The sequence below is a fragment of the Budorcas taxicolor genome, chromosome 13 (assembly GCF_023091745.1).
Source record: "Budorcas taxicolor isolate Tak-1 chromosome 13, Takin1.1, whole genome shotgun sequence".
NCBI lineage: Eukaryota > Metazoa > Chordata > Mammalia > Artiodactyla > Bovidae > Budorcas > Budorcas taxicolor.
Window position 1 is genome coordinate 63,072,592 of NC_068922.1, and position 20,275 is coordinate 63,092,866.

Here is a 20,275-nt window from a genome sequence, read left to right on the forward strand (position 1 = left end):
ATGGGAAATAGATGGGGAAACAGTAGAAACAGTGTCAGACTTTATTTTTTTGGGCTCCAAAATCACTGCAGATGGTGACTGCAGCCATGAAATTAAAAGATGCTTACTCCTTGGAAGAAAAGTTATGACCAACCTAGATGGCATATTCAAAAGCAGAGACATTACTTTGCCGACTAAGGTCCGTCTAGTCAAGGCTATGGTTTTTCCAGTGGTCATGTATGGATGTGAGAGTTGGACTGTGAAGAAGGCTGAGCGCCGAAGAATTGATGCTTTTGAACTGTGGTGTTGGAGAAGACTCTTGAGAGTCCCTTGGACTGCAAGGAGATCCAACTAGTCCATTCTGAAGGAGATCAACCCTGGGATTTCTTTGGAAGGAATGATGCTAAAGCTGAAACTCCAGTACTTTGGACACCTCATGAGAAGAGTTGACTCATTGGAAAAGACTCTGATGCTGGAAGGGATTGGGGGCAGGAGGAGAAGGGGACGACAGAGGATGAGATGGCTGGATGGCATCACTGACTCGATGGGCATGAATCTGAGTGAACTCCGGGAGTGAGCTGGTGATGGACAGGGAGGCCTGGTGTGCTGCGATTCATGGGGTTGCAAAGAGTCGGACACGATTGAGCGACTGAACTGAACTGAACTCACTGTGTTGAGATGTCATTGGATAGCAGTTACACACGGAGTAGTAGCTGTGACTTGTGAGGGTTTCCCCTGGTATATGGACCATCTAGTATTTATCTGTGACGTTATTGCCTAGGTCAGTGTCAGAAGATGATGTCAGAGATCAGTGAGAAGGAACTATGCTGGCCCTATTTTACTATTGGGGTTTCTCCTGTGGGTCAGCAATAAAGAATCCGCCTGTAAAGCAGGAGACACAGGCAATGCAGTTTTGATCAGGGAATGGCAACCCATTCCAGTAATCTTGCTGGAAAAATCCCATGGACAGAGGAGCCTGGCAGGCTACAGTACACAGGGATGCAAAGAGTCAGACATGACTGAGCATGCATGTATGTATATTTTATCACTATGACTGGAGTTTCTTTTTGGATGAGGGGGGGATGATGGGCTAATTTATTCAATTAATTTTCCCTCTGAAAATAGCAACATTGGATAAAATATTAAAAAATATGCTCTGAGAAACACCAAATCTTAAAATCCTGGGGGAACTCCTAGGCCAATTATTACGTGAAAGCTGGTAACCAGATATTTAACAGGAAGATTGGAATATTGGAGCACCAAAGCTATTATGACTTGAGGGTTTTTGCCAGTGTTGAACCTGTGGATTTCAGTTCTCTAGCCACATAGGGCAAGAGGGACAAAAATAAAAGTCCAGGGCCTATCCAAAATGGGGAGCCTAACAGAAGAATCTCCTCACATTAGGCTTAAGGGTTTCACCCTTGTGTTTAATGTGATATGAACCTGCTGCACATCCTACACCACTGACCCAAAGGGAGTTAAGAAAAGTTTCCCTTGATAGTGAGCAGAACAGGTTTAATTTTTAATATTAATTATTTTCATTTATTTTGGCTGTGCCAGGCTTACTTGCAGCACACAGGATCGTCAGTCTTCATTGCAGCATGTGGAATCTTTTAGTGACTTGCAGGATCTTTAGCAATTGCAGCATGCAAACTCTTTAGTTGTGGCGTGTGGGAACTAGTTCCCCAAAGACTGGTCCCCCTACAAGAGGAGTGCAGAGTCTTAGCCACCAGAACACCAGAGAAGTCCCTGAGCAGAACAGTTGAAAGAAAAGGAGCAGGGAATATTTTAAAAACCCTTCTTTCGAGAGTTGAAAACATTGATGTGTACTTTTGTGTCCCAAGGAATAGAGTCTGGTAGCCCAAGAATTCTCAAGCCATGAACTGGGAACCCAGTTTGAAGTGATAACTGGATTGCCCCTAATTATCACTGGAAGTGATTGGTAATGCCCCCAAACCTTGGACGAAAGTAAATGGGAAGTCTTTCTGAAGAGGGCACATTTATCTTTCCCTTCAGGGAACCACCACAAATAATTTTTCAAGGTGACACCAGCCCACAGTCAGAGATAACCAGGAACCCAAGACTTCATGAAGAAAAAACAAATACAACATATGGGAGGAACAGATCAACACAGACTTCAGGTATTATAATTCACAGACAGGTTTTAAAAACTTTTCCACACAAGACTTAAAGTTAGATAATAGCTACAGGAAGCAGATAATTAATTTTTTTAAAAAACATAGAAAATTTGGAAAGGAACCAAACAGGACTTCTAGAAATATCACCTGCTACTCCCATGAAGAATCAGCCACTGATCTCTGACACATGGCCTGGCAACAGGAGATGCTATTTGATTGGCAAACTGGTCCAGCAAATAGACCTTTCTCGCAGAGACTAGTAAGTTTCTGCCATCAGGGAGCCTGGGGTAAAGAGTTGCCATATGAGGACACTTAATCATTGCCTGGTGACATTTTTTTGGTACATAACTCTGAGTTCATCAGGGTTTGATCTATTTCTTCACCTTTGCCCTGTGAAATTGAACTTATTTATTTAGTGAGCACCTACAGGTTATTTGCTGTATGTCAGGAGTTATTTCCTAAGAGCTTTATTAACCAATTCATTCTCATCTAATTATTGGAACTGAAACAGAGAAGCAAAGTAACTTGCTTAAAATGATTTAGCTAATAAATGATTGGAATCCAGCCCCTTATGCCATTTTTTTTATCTTACCTGCTGTATTAGTTTGCTAACAAAATACCAAGAACTGGGTGACTTCAACAAGAGACATTTATTTTCTCACAAATTTGGAGGCTGCAAGTCCAGGATCAAGGTGTCTTTAGATTTCCTTTCTTTTGAGGCCTCTTTCCTTGACTGAATTCAGTATGCCAGCAAATTTGGAAAACTCAGCAGTGGCCACAGGACTGGAAAAGGTCAGTTTTCATTCCAATCTCAAAGAAAGGCAATGCCAAAGAATGTTCAAACTACTGCACAATTGCACTCATCTCACACGATAGCAAAGTAACGCTCAAAATTCCTGTTGAAGCCAGGGTTCAACAGTATGTGAACCATGCACTTCCAGATGTTCAAGCTGGATTTAGAAAAGGCAGAGGAATCAGAAATCAAATTGCCAACATCCATTGGTTCATCAAAAAAGCAAGAGAATTCCAGAAAAATATCTACTTCTGCTTTATTGATTATGCCAAAGCTTTTAACTGTGTGGATCACAACAAACTGGAAAATTCTTCAAGAGATGGGAATACCAGACCACCTTACTCTTGAAAAATCTGTATGCAGGTCAAGAAGCAACAGTTAGAACCGGACACAGAACAACAGACTGGTTCCAAATTGGGAAAGGAGTACATCAAAGCTGTATATTGTCACCCTGCTTATTTAACTTCTATGCAGAGTACATCATGCGAAATGCTGGGCTGGATGAAGCACAAGCTGGAATCAAGATTGCCAGGAGAAATATCAATAACCTCAGATATGCAGATGACACCATCGTTATGGCAGAAAGCGAAGAAGAGCTAAAGAGCCTCTTGATGAAAGTGAAAGAGGAGAGTGAAAAACCTGGCTTAAAATGCAACATCCAAAAGACTAGGATCATGGCATCCAGTCCCATCATTTCATGGCAAACAGATGGGGAAACAATGGAAACAGTGAGAGACTTTATTTGGGGGCTCCCAAATGACTGCAGATGGTGACTGCCACCATGAAATTAAAAGACACTTGCTCCTTGGAAGAAAAGCTATGACAACCTAGACAGCATATTAAAAAGCATAGACATTACATTGCTGACAAAGGTCTGTCTAGTCAAAGCTATGGTTTTTCCAGTAGTCATGTATGCATGTGAGAGTTGGACTATAAAGAGAGCTGACTGAGCACAGAAGAATTGATGCTTTTGAAGTGTGGTGTTGGAGAAGACTCTTGAGAGTCCCTGGGACTTCAAGGAGATCAAAGCAGTCAATCCTAAAGGAAATCAGTCCTGAATATTCACTGGAAGGACTGATGCTGAAGCTGAAACTCCAATACTTAGGCCATCTTTTCCAACCGACTCATTGGAAAAGACCCTGATGCTGGGAAAGATTGAAGGCAGGAGAAGAAGGCAGTGACAGAGGATGAGATAGTTGGATGACATTGCCAACTTGATGGACATGAGCTTGAGCAAGCTTCAGGAGTTGGTGATGCACAGGGAAGCCTGGCGTGCTGCAGTCCATGAGATTGCAAAGAGTTGGACTGAGCGACTGAACTGAACTTACAGAGGGTTGCCTTCTTACTGTTGTCACTTAGTCTTTGTATGCTGAGACACACAAAACTCCTCTTCTTTTAAGGACATCAGTCATATTGGATTAGGGTTCACCTAAATGACCTGTGCATGCTTAGTCGCTAAGTTATGTTCTCACTTAACCTTAATTACCTCTTCAAAAGCCCTATTTTCAAACAGACTATGTAGTAGGGATGAAGATATCAACATTTGAATTGGGATGGGGAAACAGTTCATGCTGTAACAACCACTATGCTTAGCTGTCTCTTAGTTATACCAGGAAACCTAACATGATGTCAGTATCAAGCTTTGCTTTGTGTGTCCTTAGTTCCTTCCCCTTAAGTCTGGGAGTCTGGTTTAAGCTGCTCGTGATTTCTCCCCTCACTGTGGAGAAGTTATCTTTTCTGGGGTGGCTGGTGCACTTAATGTGGAAGGGAATACTGGACATTTCCCAGACTTTTCCTCCTCCCTGCTTGGCTCCCTCCCTGGAATAGCTATGTTACATAGCTCAGGAGTCTCTGAACTGTGACCGGATTCAGTTCAGTGGTAACCTGCTGGCCCTAAGGGAAGGTGACATAGGATTGATAGATTTCGGTGGAAGAAGAGATGGAGGTGAGTGAGAAGTTTGAAGCAGGGGGAAGCCTGACTGGAGAGCCTGCTGGAAGTAGGGTTCTATATCCATGAACACTCATTCAGTTGTTCCATCAGTCAAGTAGTCAGTCAACAAGCATTTCCCAGGTTGCCTCTGTCCCAAGCTTTGATGTTTGCCTCCATCCACCTGGAAGGATGAAGCATTCTGCTCAGAGGGCTCCCTGTTGAGGAGATACAGAAAAGGGGAACTTCCAGTGGCTGAAGAATATCACACGATGGGGTAGGGGTAGAGAACAGCACTTTAGTAAGAGAGAACTGCATGTGCAAAGGCCTGAAGAGCACATAAAAATGTGTATATGCACCTAGATGTATCAAAACAGTCCTTCCTTGACTTGCAGTGGGGTGGTTGTTGTTAAGTCACTCTGTCATGTCCAACTCTTTGCCACCTCATGGACTACAGCACACCAGGTTTTCCTGTCCTTCACCATCTCCCAGAGTTTGCTCAAACTCATGTCCGTTGTGTTGGTGATGCCATCCAACCGTCTCATCTTCTGTCATCCCCTCTCCTCCTGCCTTCAGTGTTTACAGCCTCGGGATCTTTTCCAGTGGGTTGGCTCTACAATGGGGTTATGTCCAGATAAACCCACTGATGGTGAAAAAATCATTAAGTTGAAAATACACCTAACGTAATGAATAGGTAGGCATAGCCTACCTTAAACATTCTCAGAACACTTATATGGAATGTTTGTAAGTATATTGACTGTTCAGCCTTTTGACTGCACAGTTGACTGGGACCTGTGGCTTGCTACTGCTGCCCAGCATCGTAACAGATTGCTAGCTTGGGAAAAGATCAAAATTCAAAGCTTTTCTACTGAAAACATATCACTTTCACACCATTATAAAGTTGAAAAATCATAAACTGAACCACTGCAGGTCAGGGACTGTCTGTACATGAGAAATATCTAAGGTCTATATTAGAGGAATCATTTAATCCATCACCATACCCTCTGAATTAAAACCCAAAACCTCTGAAACAGTGTCTGATTCAGAGTAAGGGATGAATAAAGATGTAATAATAGACATCATTACTGAAAAGGAGGGGGAAAATACTTAGAGAATTTCCTGGAGGACATTTGATGAAGAACAGCTCAGTATCCTATATGAAGACCAGAGCTCTTCATGGTTATATTTCTGCAAAACCAATGATGTACTATGTAAAGGAAAAGCAGTAACCAATGTAAAAAAAGTATCATAAATTATTTTCTCTTTCTACTCAAGAAACTTCAATCAAAGCCCACATCTCTATACTTAATGTGAATATATCTGGATGTTAGGCCTTTAGCAGTTGCAAAGTTTTCACAAGTAACCTAATATAATTCTAAGACACATCATTTTGACTTATAATTGAATTAGTGAGAGCATTACAGCCAGAGAAATAAATTATAGTGTGTCCCTTAAAAAAAAAAAAACCCACAACCTCACAGCGACCCTGTCCATCTCGTCAACCTCATCCTCCTGTATCCATGTATCATTTATCATCCTCATTTCCCCCTTTATAGTCCTTGCCTTCCTTTCATTTTGGCCTCACTGCCTTTGCACTTGCGCAAGATGCTAAAGTTACTAAGCTCTGCCTTTTTGTTCCCTTTTCTCCATCTGACTCCATCTCATTTCTCAGGTTCACCTCCCCAGGGAGGCCTTCCCTGACCACTCTGTCTAAAGTTGCTTCTCCTCATCCCAGGAAAAAAAATATTTTTTTTCTGGGAGACAGACAGACATGTCTCTGTCTCTCTGTTTTTTCCTTGCTTATAGCCCATCTCACCTGCTGGACTGGACTACGACTCCATGAAGGCAAGGATTTTGGTCTTTTCGTTTATGGTTGTGTCCCTAGCATCTAGAACAGTGTCTAGTCTACAATAGGTCCTCAATGCTATTTTTTTTTTTTTTTTTGGCCTTGTGGCATGTGGGATTCCTAGACCAGGAATCGAACCCAAGCCCCCTGCATTGGAAGCATGGAGTTTCAACCACTGGACCACCAGGGAAGTCCCTCAATACATATTTTTAAGCTAATTACATGAATGTGAATGTATTAACTCATTACTTGAATAATTTAAAAAAGAAAAAACAAACAGTTATATTGAGAAACTCGTTGAGGAGAGATGATAAGGATCTGTGGCCATTGGATCAAGGGGAATGTTAAAAGAAGATGGGGAGAAGGGAAGCCTGGCTTACTTTTGCCAGAGAGGCAATGAGAACAGGGGTTTAGGGTTTAAGGTGGCCCTGGGTCTCTAAGGTTCCCAGGAAAAGAGGAGGGGCAGGAAGTCTCTGTGGGGACAGTTGCTCAGAGCCAGTTGTGCAAGGAGGAAATAGGATGGGGAAGGGTGCTAGTGGTGGTGGGTGGGGAGCAGCGTTCAGAACGGGATGAGAAGTGCATGGTAGACATGGACCTTTAGACAGAGGGTCTTTGAGGTAATTTATCAGGAGCAGTGAAACAATGTCCTATGACAGTGGCGCTTTGAACAGATTGTATATTTTTAATTTTAGGAGTTATATATTTAGTGATGAAGGTGAGAGAGAAGCGTGAAAAAGCTGCCTTAAAACTCAACATTCATAAAACTAAGATCATGGCATCCAGTCCCATCACCGTGCATGGTGACAGCAGCCATGAAATTAAAAGACGCTTGCTCCTTGGAAGGAAAGCTATGACAAACCCAGACAGCATATTAAAAAGCAGAGACTACTTCGCTGACAAAGGTCCATCTGGTCAAAGCTTTGGTTTTTCCAGTAGTCATGTATAGATGTGAGAGTTGGAACATAAAGAAGGCTGAGCACTGAAGAACTAATGCTATCGAACTGTGGCCTTGGAGAAGACTCTTGAGAGTCCCTTGAACTGCAAGGAGATCAAACCAATCCTAAAGGAGATCAACCCTGAATATTCACTGGAAGGATTGATAGTGAAGCTGAAGCTTCTATACTTTGGCCACCCGACGTGAAGAGCTGACACATTGGAAAAGACCCTGAACCTGGGAAAGACTGAGGGCAGGAGAAGAAGGGGGTGACAGAGGATGAGATGGTTGGATGGCATCACTGACTTAATGGACATGAGTTGAGCAAACTCCAAGAGATGGTGAAGGACAGGGAAGTCTGGCATGCTGCAGTCCATGGGGTCACAAAGAATCAGACATGACTTAGCGACAACAACAATATTTAGTGAATATAAGAAAATGAAAACTGTGATTTTTGTGATGATTGCTTTGGATGAGGCTAACAGGTATTTAAGAAAAAAACAAGGAGAATGTTTAGAGTCAAATCTATGGTATTCCACTTGTAGGAACATATGACTATGTTCATGGGAGAGATCGTTTTTTAAATTAATTTTTGGCTACTCTGGGGCTTCGTTGCTTTGTGCGGGCTTTCTGCAGTTGCAGTGAACGGGGATTACTCTCTACTTGCCCCGCGAGGGCTTCTCATTGTGGTGTCTTGTTGCGCAGCACAGGCTCTAGAGGAGGGGGCTCAATAGCTGTGGCTCACAGGCTCCAGAGCACAGGCTCAGCAGTTGTGGCGTAGGGTCTTAGTTGCTCCTTGGTATGTAGAATCTTCCTAAACCAGGGACTGAACCTGTGTTCCCCTCATTGGCAGGTGGATTCTTAACCTCTAGACCACCAGGGAAATCCCATGGGAGAGAGATCATGATTCTTGGCCACCTCCATGGTTCCCCTCTCCCTCCCAAGCACACCCCATCTCTTCCTTGTGACCCAAGTGTACATCTTTGAAACATCACACCTTGTAATTAAATAATCTTTTAAAAGATTTAACGTCTGTTTGCACCCCCTCCACCAACTTCAAGGGAAAGAACCACTGTATTCCCAGAGCTATTATAGAACTTCAGTTCAGTTCAGTTCAGTTGCTCAGTCGTGTCTAACTCTTTGCCACCCCATGGACTGCAGCACGCCAGGCCTCCCTGTCCATCACCAACTCCTGGAGTTTACCCAAACTATGTCCATTGAGTTGGTGATGGCATCCAACCATCTCATCCTCTGTCGTCCCCTTCTTCTCCTGCCTTCAATCTTTCCCAGCATCAGTCTTTTCCAATGAGTCAGTTCTTTGCATCAGGTGGCCAAAGTATTCGAGAACTTGTTACATAGTAAGTCTCCAAGAAGGGGCTGATGGAACATAAAGGAAGATGAGAGAGAGGTCTGTGTGCGATGGGGGATCCAAAGGAGGCAGGAGGATCCTTGGGAGACCAGGATGGGTTTCCTGTGAGGTTGGGCTGGGAGGGTTGCTGAGGTGGGTATTGGGGGGTTTATATAACAAAAATGGAGTCCTCCAGAGGCAGGGATGGAGGCCCATGTGAAAAGGAAATGGAGGTTCCCAAAAAGTGGAAGCGGGGGGTTATTCATCAGCCAAGGGGAATCTCTGAGATGATGGGGGATTAAGACCAGGCAGAGAGGAGATTCATGTGGGGAGAGGCCAGTGGCTTCCAATACGTAGAGATGGTGGTTAGTGTGGGAGGGGGAATGAGAAGTCTACGACAAGGGAAGGGACTCCATGTTGCACAGCTGGGCAGTAGTCCTGTATTAGGTGGAGATGGGAGTCCTTGCAACCAAGTTGGGTGGTCCAGATGGGATAAGAATAGGGGTTGGTGTTGCAAAGGTGGGGATACCGTGTACTACGGAAGTGTTCGGTCCATGTTGCAGAGTTGTGAGGTGGCACGCGGTGGGACAGAGGTCTGTGTCACGAGAGCTGGGAGTCAGTCCGGTGGGGGGGACGACGGGGTGCAGAAAACAAGGTTTGGTGGTGCCTCTCTGCGCCAGAGATGGGATTGGGGGGATCAAGTGAGGCCGGGATAGGAGTCCATGTGCACCGCTGACAGGGTCATCAAGGCGGGGCTGGGAGAGTCCTGGAATCCTGGAGGTCCCATGGGTCATTCCCGGCTTTCGGGGGTGGTGAGGGGGCTCGGCGGCGGCTCCCGGGCGCCCCCTGGCGGATCCGATCCCGCCGCCGCCGCTCCCACAATGCTTGCGTAGCCCGGCTTCGGGCTTCAGCAGCAGCGGCAGCTCCAAAATGGCGCAGACGATCTTCGAGGCCCTGGAGGGTGAGCGGCGGCGGGGCCGGGGGAGGCGGCTGTTCCGCGTTGTGCCCCCTCCCGCCGCGAACCCGCCGCGCCGGGCTCAGGGCGCGTGGCGGCCGCGGGGCGGAGGGCATCGGGACCGGAACAGCCGCGGAGCGGGAGGGGCACGGACGGGAACAGCCGCGGGAGCCGAGGCCCGGCGGGGGTGGGGGACCGAGGGGCCTGAACAGCTGCGGAGTTGAGGCTCAGTGGTGGTGGGGGGCGTCTCGGGAATGGAACAGCCGCGGGAGCCGGGGCCCGGCGGAGTGGGGGGCCCACGGGACAAGAACAGCGGGAGAGGGAAGGCCCCGGCGGGGGCGAGCACCGAGACCGGAACAGCCGGGGAGGGCTGGCGCCGCGGGGAGGGGCGTCCCGGACCGGAACAGCCGCAGCCGCCAGGGCCCCGGGCGGGCGCGCGAGCTGGGCGCGGGGAGCAGTGTCCTGGAGGGAACAGCCGGGGGTGGGGTGCAGCCAGGCTTGGAACTGCGGGGTGAGCTAGGCTGCCCCGCGGATGCGAGGCTTGGGAAGAGCTGCACCCAGTGGGAAAATGGTGGGGATTTTCCAGGCAAGAATACTGGAGTGCGTTACTAATACCCTTCTCCAGGGGATCTACCCCACCCAGGGATCTAATCTGGGTTGTCCACATTGTGGGCAGATTCTTTACCCACTGAGCCATTAGGGAAGCCCCTGAAGAGCTTGCGTTGAGCACCAGCTGTGTGCTTTGTGCTTTGGCATAGTGTCTCTAATTAGGACAGGAAAGGATTGATGCCACCCAAAAGCAGCAAACAAACACTGGGTGCCTACTTTGTGTACTTTTTTGGGGTGCATGGTCTTAAAAACCCAGATCAAGAAAGGATGGATGCCAACGGTGTGGTTGACCGGGCTACCGAGTTCCCAGATCCAAACCAGCAAACACTGGGCACCTGCTGGTTATCCTGTGCTCTGTCAGATCCTAGCACGTGAATGGCCCTCAGGCTCTGGGAATTGTGAGCTTTGGAGCCAAGCAAAGGCAGAGGTCTCAGACCGTAAAGAATCCACTTGCAATGCGGGAGACCTGGGTTCCGACCCTAGGCTGGGAAGATCCCCTGGAGGAAAACATGGCAACGCACTCCGATATTCTTGCTTGGAGACTCCCCATGGACAGAGGAGCCTTGGCGGGCTACCGTCCATGGGGTCGCAAAGAATCAGACACGACTGGGCGACTCCACACAGCACCAAGGTAAAGGACCTCCATGTGCACTTGCTGGGAGCTGGAAAGGATGTCTTGGGGAACTCAGAGCCGGGCAGAGTTGATGCAGGAGCGATACAGATCCAAGAATGCTCTTAGAGGAATGAGATGAGCACACACATAATCAAGAGTGCAAACTGAAAGTAGGCTGGATTCGTGGTGTGTGGCTGAGGCTTTGAGTCCTACAATTCCTCAGGAAGTCTCGGTCGCGTGTCTTTTAACTTTCGGAGGATCAGAATTCTTTCCTAGAAACCTCCCTAAAGGTTCAGTTTTAGGAATACTCATTGGTGAGGGACCCAGAAATTATATAATTATAGAAAAGGTAATCAGTAAAAGAGGACAACCTCAGCTGGCCTTCAGTGCTGTGATGGGAGGGCCAAGTCAGTGGATGAGAGGCCAGTAGGATGAGGTGAGGTCTACTTCCTCTCTAGGTTCAGGGACTCCCTCAGTGTTTGAATTTTCACTGCAAGAATGTGTGTATTTTTGTGTGTTTTTTAAAAAATAATTTTGCTTTTGCTTTTGTTATTACTTTATCTTTGCGCTGGGTCTTTGTTGCTGCACAGGCTTTCTCCCGTTGCAGCAAGCAGGGGCTACTCGAGCTGTGGGGCCCATGCTTCTCATGGCCGTGGCTGCTCCTGTTGCAGAGCACAGGCTCTAGGGTGTTCAGGCTTCAGTAGTTAGTTGCAGCTCTAGGGCTCAGTGGCTGTGGCTTACCAACTTAGCTGCTCCAGAGCATGTGGAATCTTCCCGGACCAGGGGTTGAACCTGTGTCCCCTGCACTGGCAGGTGGATTCTTAACTGCTTGGACCACCAGGGAAGTCCTGTTTGTGTCTGTGTACTGAGTAATGAAGAAAGGAAAGGAAAAATCAGTTCCTTGGACTGTGTGATTATGCTGGGGTTGGAGAAGGGCAGCAGAACTGTGGGGATCCAGGGGTGACCCAGGCAGTGGGAACTGCATTTCCAAAAAGCCTTGGGGTAAGAGAGGTCTGGGGTTCACAGAAGTTCATGTGAGCAGCTAAAGATGATGTTTGTGAACTTTATCTTGGCATCCGTGTGGAGCTAAGAAGGAGTTTTCAGCAGGGGGGCTGCACAAGCTAATGTATGTTTTATAAAGTTCACCCTGGCTGCCCTGAGAACAGACAGGAGGGGCCAGAGTGGCAGCAGGGAGCTGAGACCACTGCGGCCGTCCTGCTGAGAACTAATGGTGGCCTGGGCCCCGAGGACAGCTCGGGGGATGGAGAGAAAGTGGATCTGAGAGATCTTTGGGAGACAGACTAGGCTAGACTTCCTGAAGGGCTAGAAATCAAGGTGGGAAGGGAGATAGGTTAAGGAAAGAATCAGGGGTTGTCCCAGGGGCTTTGACAGAGTGGGCAGTGGCACCCTGTTCTTACTGATGAGAATTACTAGGAGAGGAACAGTCTTAGGGGTGAGGAACCACACATTTAGTTTGAGTTTTAGATTTGTTGTTCTTCAGTTGCTAAGTTGTGTTGGAGCTTCAGCATCAGTCCTTCCAATGAATATTCAAGGTTGATTTCCTTTTGGATTGACTCATTTGATCTCCTTGCTATCCAAGGGACTCTCAAGAGTCTTCTCCAGTACCACAGTTCGAAAACATGAGTTACAGAGGCATAGATAGGCAGCATTTTTATCAAGCACTTTATTTTTTTTTTAGTACACTTTTAGGTTTACACAGTTGAGAGGAAGATGCAGAGACTTCCTTTGATCTTACACATTCATAACCTCCCCTTTAATCAACATAACTCAGCAGAGTGGTACAGTTGTTACCAAGAGTGACCCTGCACTGATGCATCATAAGCACTCAGAAGTCCATCATTTCTCTTTTTTAAAAAAAATGATTTACTTGTTTTTGGTTCTGCTGGGTCTTCATTGCTGCACGCGGGCTTTCTCTAGTTGCGGCAAGTGGGGGCTGCTCTTTGTTGTGGTGCACAGGCTTCTTATCGTGTTGGCATCTCTTTTGTGTGTGTGTGTGTGTGTGTGTGTGTGTTGGCATCTCTTTTTGCCAGCGCAGGCTCTAGGCTCTCAGGCTTCAGTCGCTGTGGCTCGTGGCCTCTAGAGCTCCGACTCAGTAGTTGTGGCCCACAGGCTTAGTTTCCCCATGGCGTGTGGGATCTTCCCGGACCAGGAGTTGAACCCGTGTCTCCTACATTGGCAAGCAGGTTCTTATCCACTGGACCACCAGGGAAGTCCCCATCATTTATCTTAAGTTTCATTCTTCGTGTTGTACATTCTACTGCACAACTGTATAATGACATATATCTACCATTATTGTATTAGCATATAGAATACTTTCACTGCAGTAAGAATTCTCTGTGTTCTGCCTGTTCATCCGTTCCCCACCCCCGCCCCGCCCCCGGCAACCACTGATCTGTTTATTGTCTCCACAGTTTTGATAGGCAGTATTTTTCATTTATTTGATTTTGGCTACACGGATCTTCATTGCAATGTGTGGGCTTCTCTAGTTGCGGCCTGTGGGATTTTAATTCCCCAACCAGGGACTGAACCCACATCCCCTGCATTGGGCGGGGGATTCTTAACCTCTGGTCCACCAGAGAAGTCCCAGGCAGTATTTTTTTTAATTAAACTTTTTATTTTGAAATCTTTTTGGTTCTGTAGCTTCATGTGCAGATGTAGAAATAATACCGGGAGATTCTGTTTATCTTGTCACCTAGTTTCCCTCAGTGTAACATCCTGTAAAGCTACCCTATAATATTACAACCAGTGGCTCTACAGAACCATCCTTCCACTGCAAGATGTTGCTCTTTTTATAGCCACATCCACCTCTTCCCCTGCTCCCTATCCCCCATGTCTGGCACCCTGATCTGTTGTTCTCTGTTCTCCATGTCTTTCTTTTTTAAATTGGGGGGAAATTGCTTTACAATGTTGTGTTGGTTTCTGCCATGTGACAACACAAATCAGCCATGATTATACATATATCTCCGTTTCTAAAATACTATCATTTCAAGGATGTCATGTAATTAAAATCATAAAGTATATAACCTCTGAGAATGGCTTTTTTTACATATTGTAATTCCCTGGGATTCATTCAAGTTGTTGCTTACATCAGTAGTTTGGCCCTTTTTATTACCGAGCGGTGCTCTGTGGTGTGGATGAACTGCAGTTTGTTTAACTATTCACCCACTGAAGGACATCTGACTTGTTTCCAGTTTTTTACTGTTATGAATAAAACCGCTATAAACATTCAGGTACAGGTTTGCACACAAATGCTGATGTGCAATTTTGCATCATGATAGAAGATTTACTGAACCTCATTCTGGGGAGGATGGACCCCAGAATGGTTTGATACTCAAGATAATAGGGAGAACTAGATGAGGGTGAGTGAGGATTCTCAGGGAGAGTGGAAGAGTGAGAGGCGAGAGAGAGCCAGACAGAAGGAACCCTTCAAAACAGAAATATTTAGGAGACAGACAGGAGAAGAAAGTGAAGGAGGCAGGGAAGTAGCAAGTGGAAAGATGGGAGAAGACCCAGGAAGCTGGCGCCCTGGAGCCTTAGAAGAGGGTGTTTCAAGAAGAAATGTCCAGCGCTGCCGGCTTCTCTTTGGTGATTCTGGTGGAATGATGGGGGCTTAAGCCCCCTGGAGTGGGTGGAGGAGGACTGCGAAGTGGCCAGAGGAGACAGAGGATGTAGACAACTCTCACTGGATGCTTGATGTTGAAGGGAAGAAAGATGAGGACATGGGTTCAAAGGAGGGTATCTAGAGAGACCTGAATGTGTGTAGCTGCTGGTGAGAAGGAGAGGTTGTGGGCACAGTGTGAGAGGGGCCAGCTGGTGAAGAGTGGCTTCTGCAGGAGCTGGAGAGGATGGAGAGAAGGCTGGCCTCAGGAGATGCACAGCCCATACCGTCGCAGGGAGAAGTATGGATTCAGCCTGACCGCAGGATCAAATGCTTTTCAGTGAGGGGCTGGGGTAGGTGTCCAGGTCAGAGCTGAGAGGTTGACTGTGAGGACGGAGAGAAAGAGGCAGCCCTCTGGGTTATTTGGGAGGGAGGTAGTGTGCCTTGGGGGCCACTTAGGTGTGAGGGGGCCTGTCCTCCAGCTGGTTCCACGGCTGGACAGTGTACTACTGAGAATCGCAACAGTGACAGCTGATTGGAAAATGTAAACGTAGTCAACTTCTCAAGAACTGCCGCCAACCCCTGACCCAAACCCAGATTGCACTGTTTATTGAGGATCTGAAAAAATAAGCTCACAGGAGAAAAAACAGGAGAAACCCAACCACAAACAGGTTTGTGGCATTTGTTGGGTGTGGTTGGGGAAGACTCAGTAACATGATTTCCAGAGGGGTCATTGCCCTTTGGATTAGACTCATCCACGAGTAAGAGAGAAGCCCAACCTAGCAGTGGCTTAAACAGGCTAGAAGTTTATTTCTGTCACGTGGGAGTCCAGAAAAAGGCACCCTACAGTGTGACAGTGGCCGTGTTCTACCAGGTCCCCAGAGGCCCAGGATCTAGCCAGTTTTTTGCCCTGCAGTGCCTAGGGCCTGGCCCTTGTCCTCATGATCTGGGATGGCAGCTGGACTTCCCACCATCATCTTCTTGTTCTAGGAAGCAGGGTGGAGGATCGGACAAAGAAGGAGATCTCATACTGGGTAGTTTTTAAGAAAACTTCCCCAAAACTCCTATTGGCCAGAACTTAGACATTCGCTAGCTGCAAGAGTGGAGAAGGCAATGGCACCCCACTCCAGTATTCTTGCCTGGAAAATCCCATGGACGGAGGAGCCTGGTAGGCTGCAGTCCATGGGGTCGCAAAGAGTCGGACACCACTGAGCGACTTCACTTTCACTTTTCACTTTCATGCATTGGAGAAGGAAATGGCAACCCACTCCAGTATTCTTGCCTAGAGAATCCCAGGGATGGGGGAGCCTGGTGGGCTGCCGTCTGTGGGGTCGCACAGAGTCGGACACGACTGAAGCGACTTAGCAGCAGCTGCCTGCTGCAAAAGTGGCTGGGAAATGTAATCTTTCTTTTGGGGCCATGTTTCTAGCCCCAAATCTTGGGTTATATTACAGTAGAAGCAGGAGAGAATGTATATCAGGGCATGGCCAACCACTTTTGCCATCAGGGCCTTGCAGTGGGTCTGGCTTTTAAGGGTGAAGTCACAGCAGGATGCTGAGTTCACCTTCCAAAAAGACTGCTTTTCTTTCTTCAGGAATGGACAATCAGACTGTCTTGGCCGTCCAGTCATTGTTGGATGGCCAAGGAGCAGTTCCTGATCCAACAGGCCAGAGTGTCAGTGCACCCCCTGCCATCCAGCCACTGGGTGAGTATCTGCTTAGGTTCATCAGCAGGAAGGGTAAGGGGCTTCCTGTGAAAAACAGGTGGGGCTGATGGGGGGGGGTGTGGGAGTGAACTGCCCACTGTGGTCCCCAGGTTGTCCTCCGGTGTCTGAACTGTGTCCCCTTCCTCCCAGCCTGGATCTTCAGGCTCAGACCTTTCTCTGCTTAGCTCTGAGGCCACTGGTCCTCAGTCCCTTAGTAAGTGTGGGGATCATGACAGAGAATGACTAGGAGCCCTGATGTTTGTGCCTTTGACCCAAAGTAGTTCCTCAGCCTCCTCTCTATGAGACTAAACATGAGTCTCTCCAATTTACAACTCAGGCTCTTGAGACAAGAAGAGGGCTTTCTTTAGAGCCCTGTGTGAGTCTGTGTTCATCTATTCATGCTACAAAGATTTTTGAGTACTTGGGAACCATGCTGGGGACAGAGAGATAGGCACCTAGTTTGGATCCTTGCTCCTGAAGTTTGGCTCTGTGACCTTGGGCAAATGAATTAACCTCTCTGTGCCTCAGTTTCCACGTATGTACAATGAGGACGATAGTCCACCTCATAGTAATCTTGTGAGGGTACTTGGGATTTGGTTTTAGCTGTGGTAAATAAGAAGTGCAAGTTTCTTGTAATTTGTACACGATTAAAGTTTCCCTGTGGTATGAAGTCCCAGTGACTCAGACCCCTTCTTCTGTATGGCTCTGCCGCTCTCAGCTTGGGGTCCAAGATGGCTGCTCCAACCTCCCACTTTCATTTCCACACTCCAGCCAATAGGAAGGGAGGAAAGAAGGAAGTGGAAGTCATACCCCTTCGTTTCAAGAGAAAATTGTATAGACAGAATACTTTTCTCTTATCCTATTGGTCAGAGTTTAGTCACATGACATGTCTAGCTGTAAAGAAGTCTGGGAGATACGTTCTTTAACTAGACGGCCATGTTTCTCACTAAAGTTTATATTGTTTAAGAAGGAAGAGTGAATATTGAAAACTTTGGCACACTACATAGCCTGTGGTGGGCCTTCAGTTATGGGTGGTGGCAGCTGTAGCTAATCTTTGATTTAGTTTTACATGCATTCAACAGACATCCACTGAAGGCTTCCTATGTGCCCAGAAAATACTGTAGTTATGGTGATAAATAAGAATATTTCCTTTCCTTACAAAATATGTTGGTGATGGGGAAAATGTGATGAGAGGCTTGCTTAGAGGAAGGAACTGGGAACATTGCTTTAGGAGGACTTCCTGGAGGAGGTGACATCTAGGCTGAGCCTTGCAGAATGAGTCATTCTGGAAGAGGCAGCTTGGCAGGGGGAGCAGGGGATGCAGAGGCACCCAGGAGTGTGGTCATGCAGCCCATTTGGGGACTGGTAAATAAATAAATTCAGGCAGGATAAAGATTCTGACTGTCCCAACCTTGAAGCAAAGCCACCTTACTATTTCCTGATTTCTGATTTTTGTGATACCTGTGTGAACCTGGCTGGATATTCCCAAAGGTACTGATGTGATTTGAAAGCTCATAGGAAGCACAGAGTTGATTCTTGACCCTCAAGCACTGAGTGATGGAATGCCATTAGTGTGCCTTTCTCATGGTCCAGCCATGGGCCTTCCATTTCTCACTGATGCCCTCTCCTTTTTTATTGCTCTTTTCCCGTTATTTCTCTCCTTCTGCTACTCTGCGGGCGTGACCCTTAGATGATGAGGATGTCTTTCTCTGCGGAAAGTGTAAGAAACAGTTCAACTCGCTTCCAGCATTTATGACCCACAAGAGGGAACAGTGCCAAGGGAGTGCCCTGCCCCTGGCCACAGTCTCACTGGCCACCAACAGCATCTACACACCTTCGGCAGCACCCTCAGCCGTCCAGCAGGCCCCGCCTCCTCCCAATCGCCAGGTATTCATTCATTCGTTTCGTTCATTCAGCTATTCAAGTCTTTTTTGAGCGCCCGCTGTGTGTCATGCTCTGTGTGGGCACCAGGGGTGCAGGAGTGGACAAACAGACCAGGTCACTGCTGTCGTGGCTAAAGGTAAGATAGGCACCACCCAAAAGACGTGTTGAGATGGACTTCTCCCAGGACCAGTGCAGAGGGGGGATACCAGGACAGGGCTGGGAGGTTTTGCCTTTTTGTATGTGATGCTCAATGGGATGAGGTCTGAGAAAAGGTGACATTTGTGCAGAGACCTTGGGAGGTGAGAAATAGTCACGCAGCTCCTTGGGGAAAGAGTATGCTGGGGGCAGATCAGCAATTGCAAAGGCCCTGAGGCAGGAGTGTGCTGGGTTTATTCCAGGAACAACAAGGAGGTGAGAGTGGCTGGAGCTGAGTGAGTGAGGAGGAGGGTAAGAAGTGATAAGGTCAGAGAGGCAATAGGGAGACCCTGGCAAATCATGTGGCGTTTACTTTGCTTGAGATCAGAGCCATGGGAGGGTTTTGGGCAGGAGAGGGATATGGTCTGATTTATGGAGAAGGAAATGGCAACCCCCTCCAGTATTCTTGCCTGGAGAATCCCATGGACAGAGGAACCTGGCAGACTACAGTCCCTGGGGTCACAAAGAGTCGGACACGACTGAGCAACTAACAACAGCAGCAACAAATACTTCAATTAGATCACTGCAGCTGCTGTAGAGACCAGATTTTTTGTTGTTGTTCAGGAAATAACTTTTTATTTTATACTGGAGTCCAGTTGATTAACAACATTGTGTTACTTTCAATACAGCAAAGTGATTGAGTTTTACATATACATTTATCTATTCTTTTTCCAATTCTTTCCCCATTTAGGTTGTAACATAGTACTGAGCAGAGTTCCCTGTGCTACAGGATAGGTCCTTGTTGGTTATCCATTTTAAATATAGCAGTGTGTATGTGTCAATCCCAAACTCCTTAACTGTCCTTTCCCCAACCCTTACCCCAGCAGATTTTGATGAGAGTCAGGAGAAAAGTCCAGAGACCCATTAGGAGACTACTGTATAAATCCAGCAGTGGGTGGTGGTGGGTCGCTTGACCAGGATAGTAGCAGTGGAGTAGAGAGAAGGGATGAGACTTTAGAAATATTTTGAAAGTGGAATTGGCCGAGGCAGTGGCTGGATTGGATGTAGGGTGTGAGATTAAGAGGAGGCAAGTGTGCCCAGAGTTGGAGTTGCCATTAACTGAAGTGGGGAGAACACGGAGGAGATTTGGAGTTCAGCTGCTCATGTTGGATTTGAGATGCCCACTGGACCTTTAAGTAGAGGCGATGAAAATGCAGACAGATAGACAAGTCTAGAGGTCAGGTAACCACGCTGGGGGTATCTGGAGAAGCTTCCAGAGTCCTCAGTCAGGAACACAGTTCTAGAGCAAAGACACCGTGGATGGGAGCTCAGAGGGATTAAAGAATCCCCATAAAGGGGGCTGGGCTTGTCCCAGGATGCCAAGTCAAGGGGTTAGATTTCCCTTTGACTTCCTCTTATCTCTTTCTTCCTCTAAAATGAGGAGTCTCCAACTTCTGGGATCTAATGCCTGATGATCTGATTAATAATAATAGAAATAAAGTGCACAATAAATTTAAGGCTCTTGAATCATCCGAAACCACCCCCCTGCTCTGTAACTAGTCTGTGGAAAAATTGTCTTCTATGAAACTGGTCCCTAGTGCCAAAAAGGTTGGGGACTGCTGCTCTAAAACATTAATCTTCCCCTGGGGTTGTATACACATAATTCCTGCCATCAGGATAAACATGTCCACCCCCAGATCCCTAGGACACTGTGCACTGAAACTTTTCAAGTTACCACAGACGTTTCCTAACACAGAACATAGTCATTTTTCTCACTTCTTGATTATGAG

At 47.0% G+C, this 20,275-nt stretch overlaps 1 protein-coding gene across 1 annotated transcript in view; it reads left to right on the forward strand.

Annotated features, from left to right (window-relative positions):
• Window positions 1–9,871: 9,871 nt before the first annotated feature.
• ZNF341 (zinc finger protein 341) overlaps window positions 9,872–20,275 on the forward strand; it is a 40,573-nt gene continuing 30,169 nt past the window's right edge. Inside the window, 3 exon segments of the mRNA XM_052650973.1 lie at window positions 9,872–9,926; window positions 16,356–16,466; window positions 18,157–18,353. Of these exon segments, the coding sequence (XP_052506933.1) occupies window positions 9,896–9,926; window positions 16,356–16,466; window positions 18,157–18,353 (339 nt within the window). The 5' untranslated portion in view covers window positions 9,872–9,895.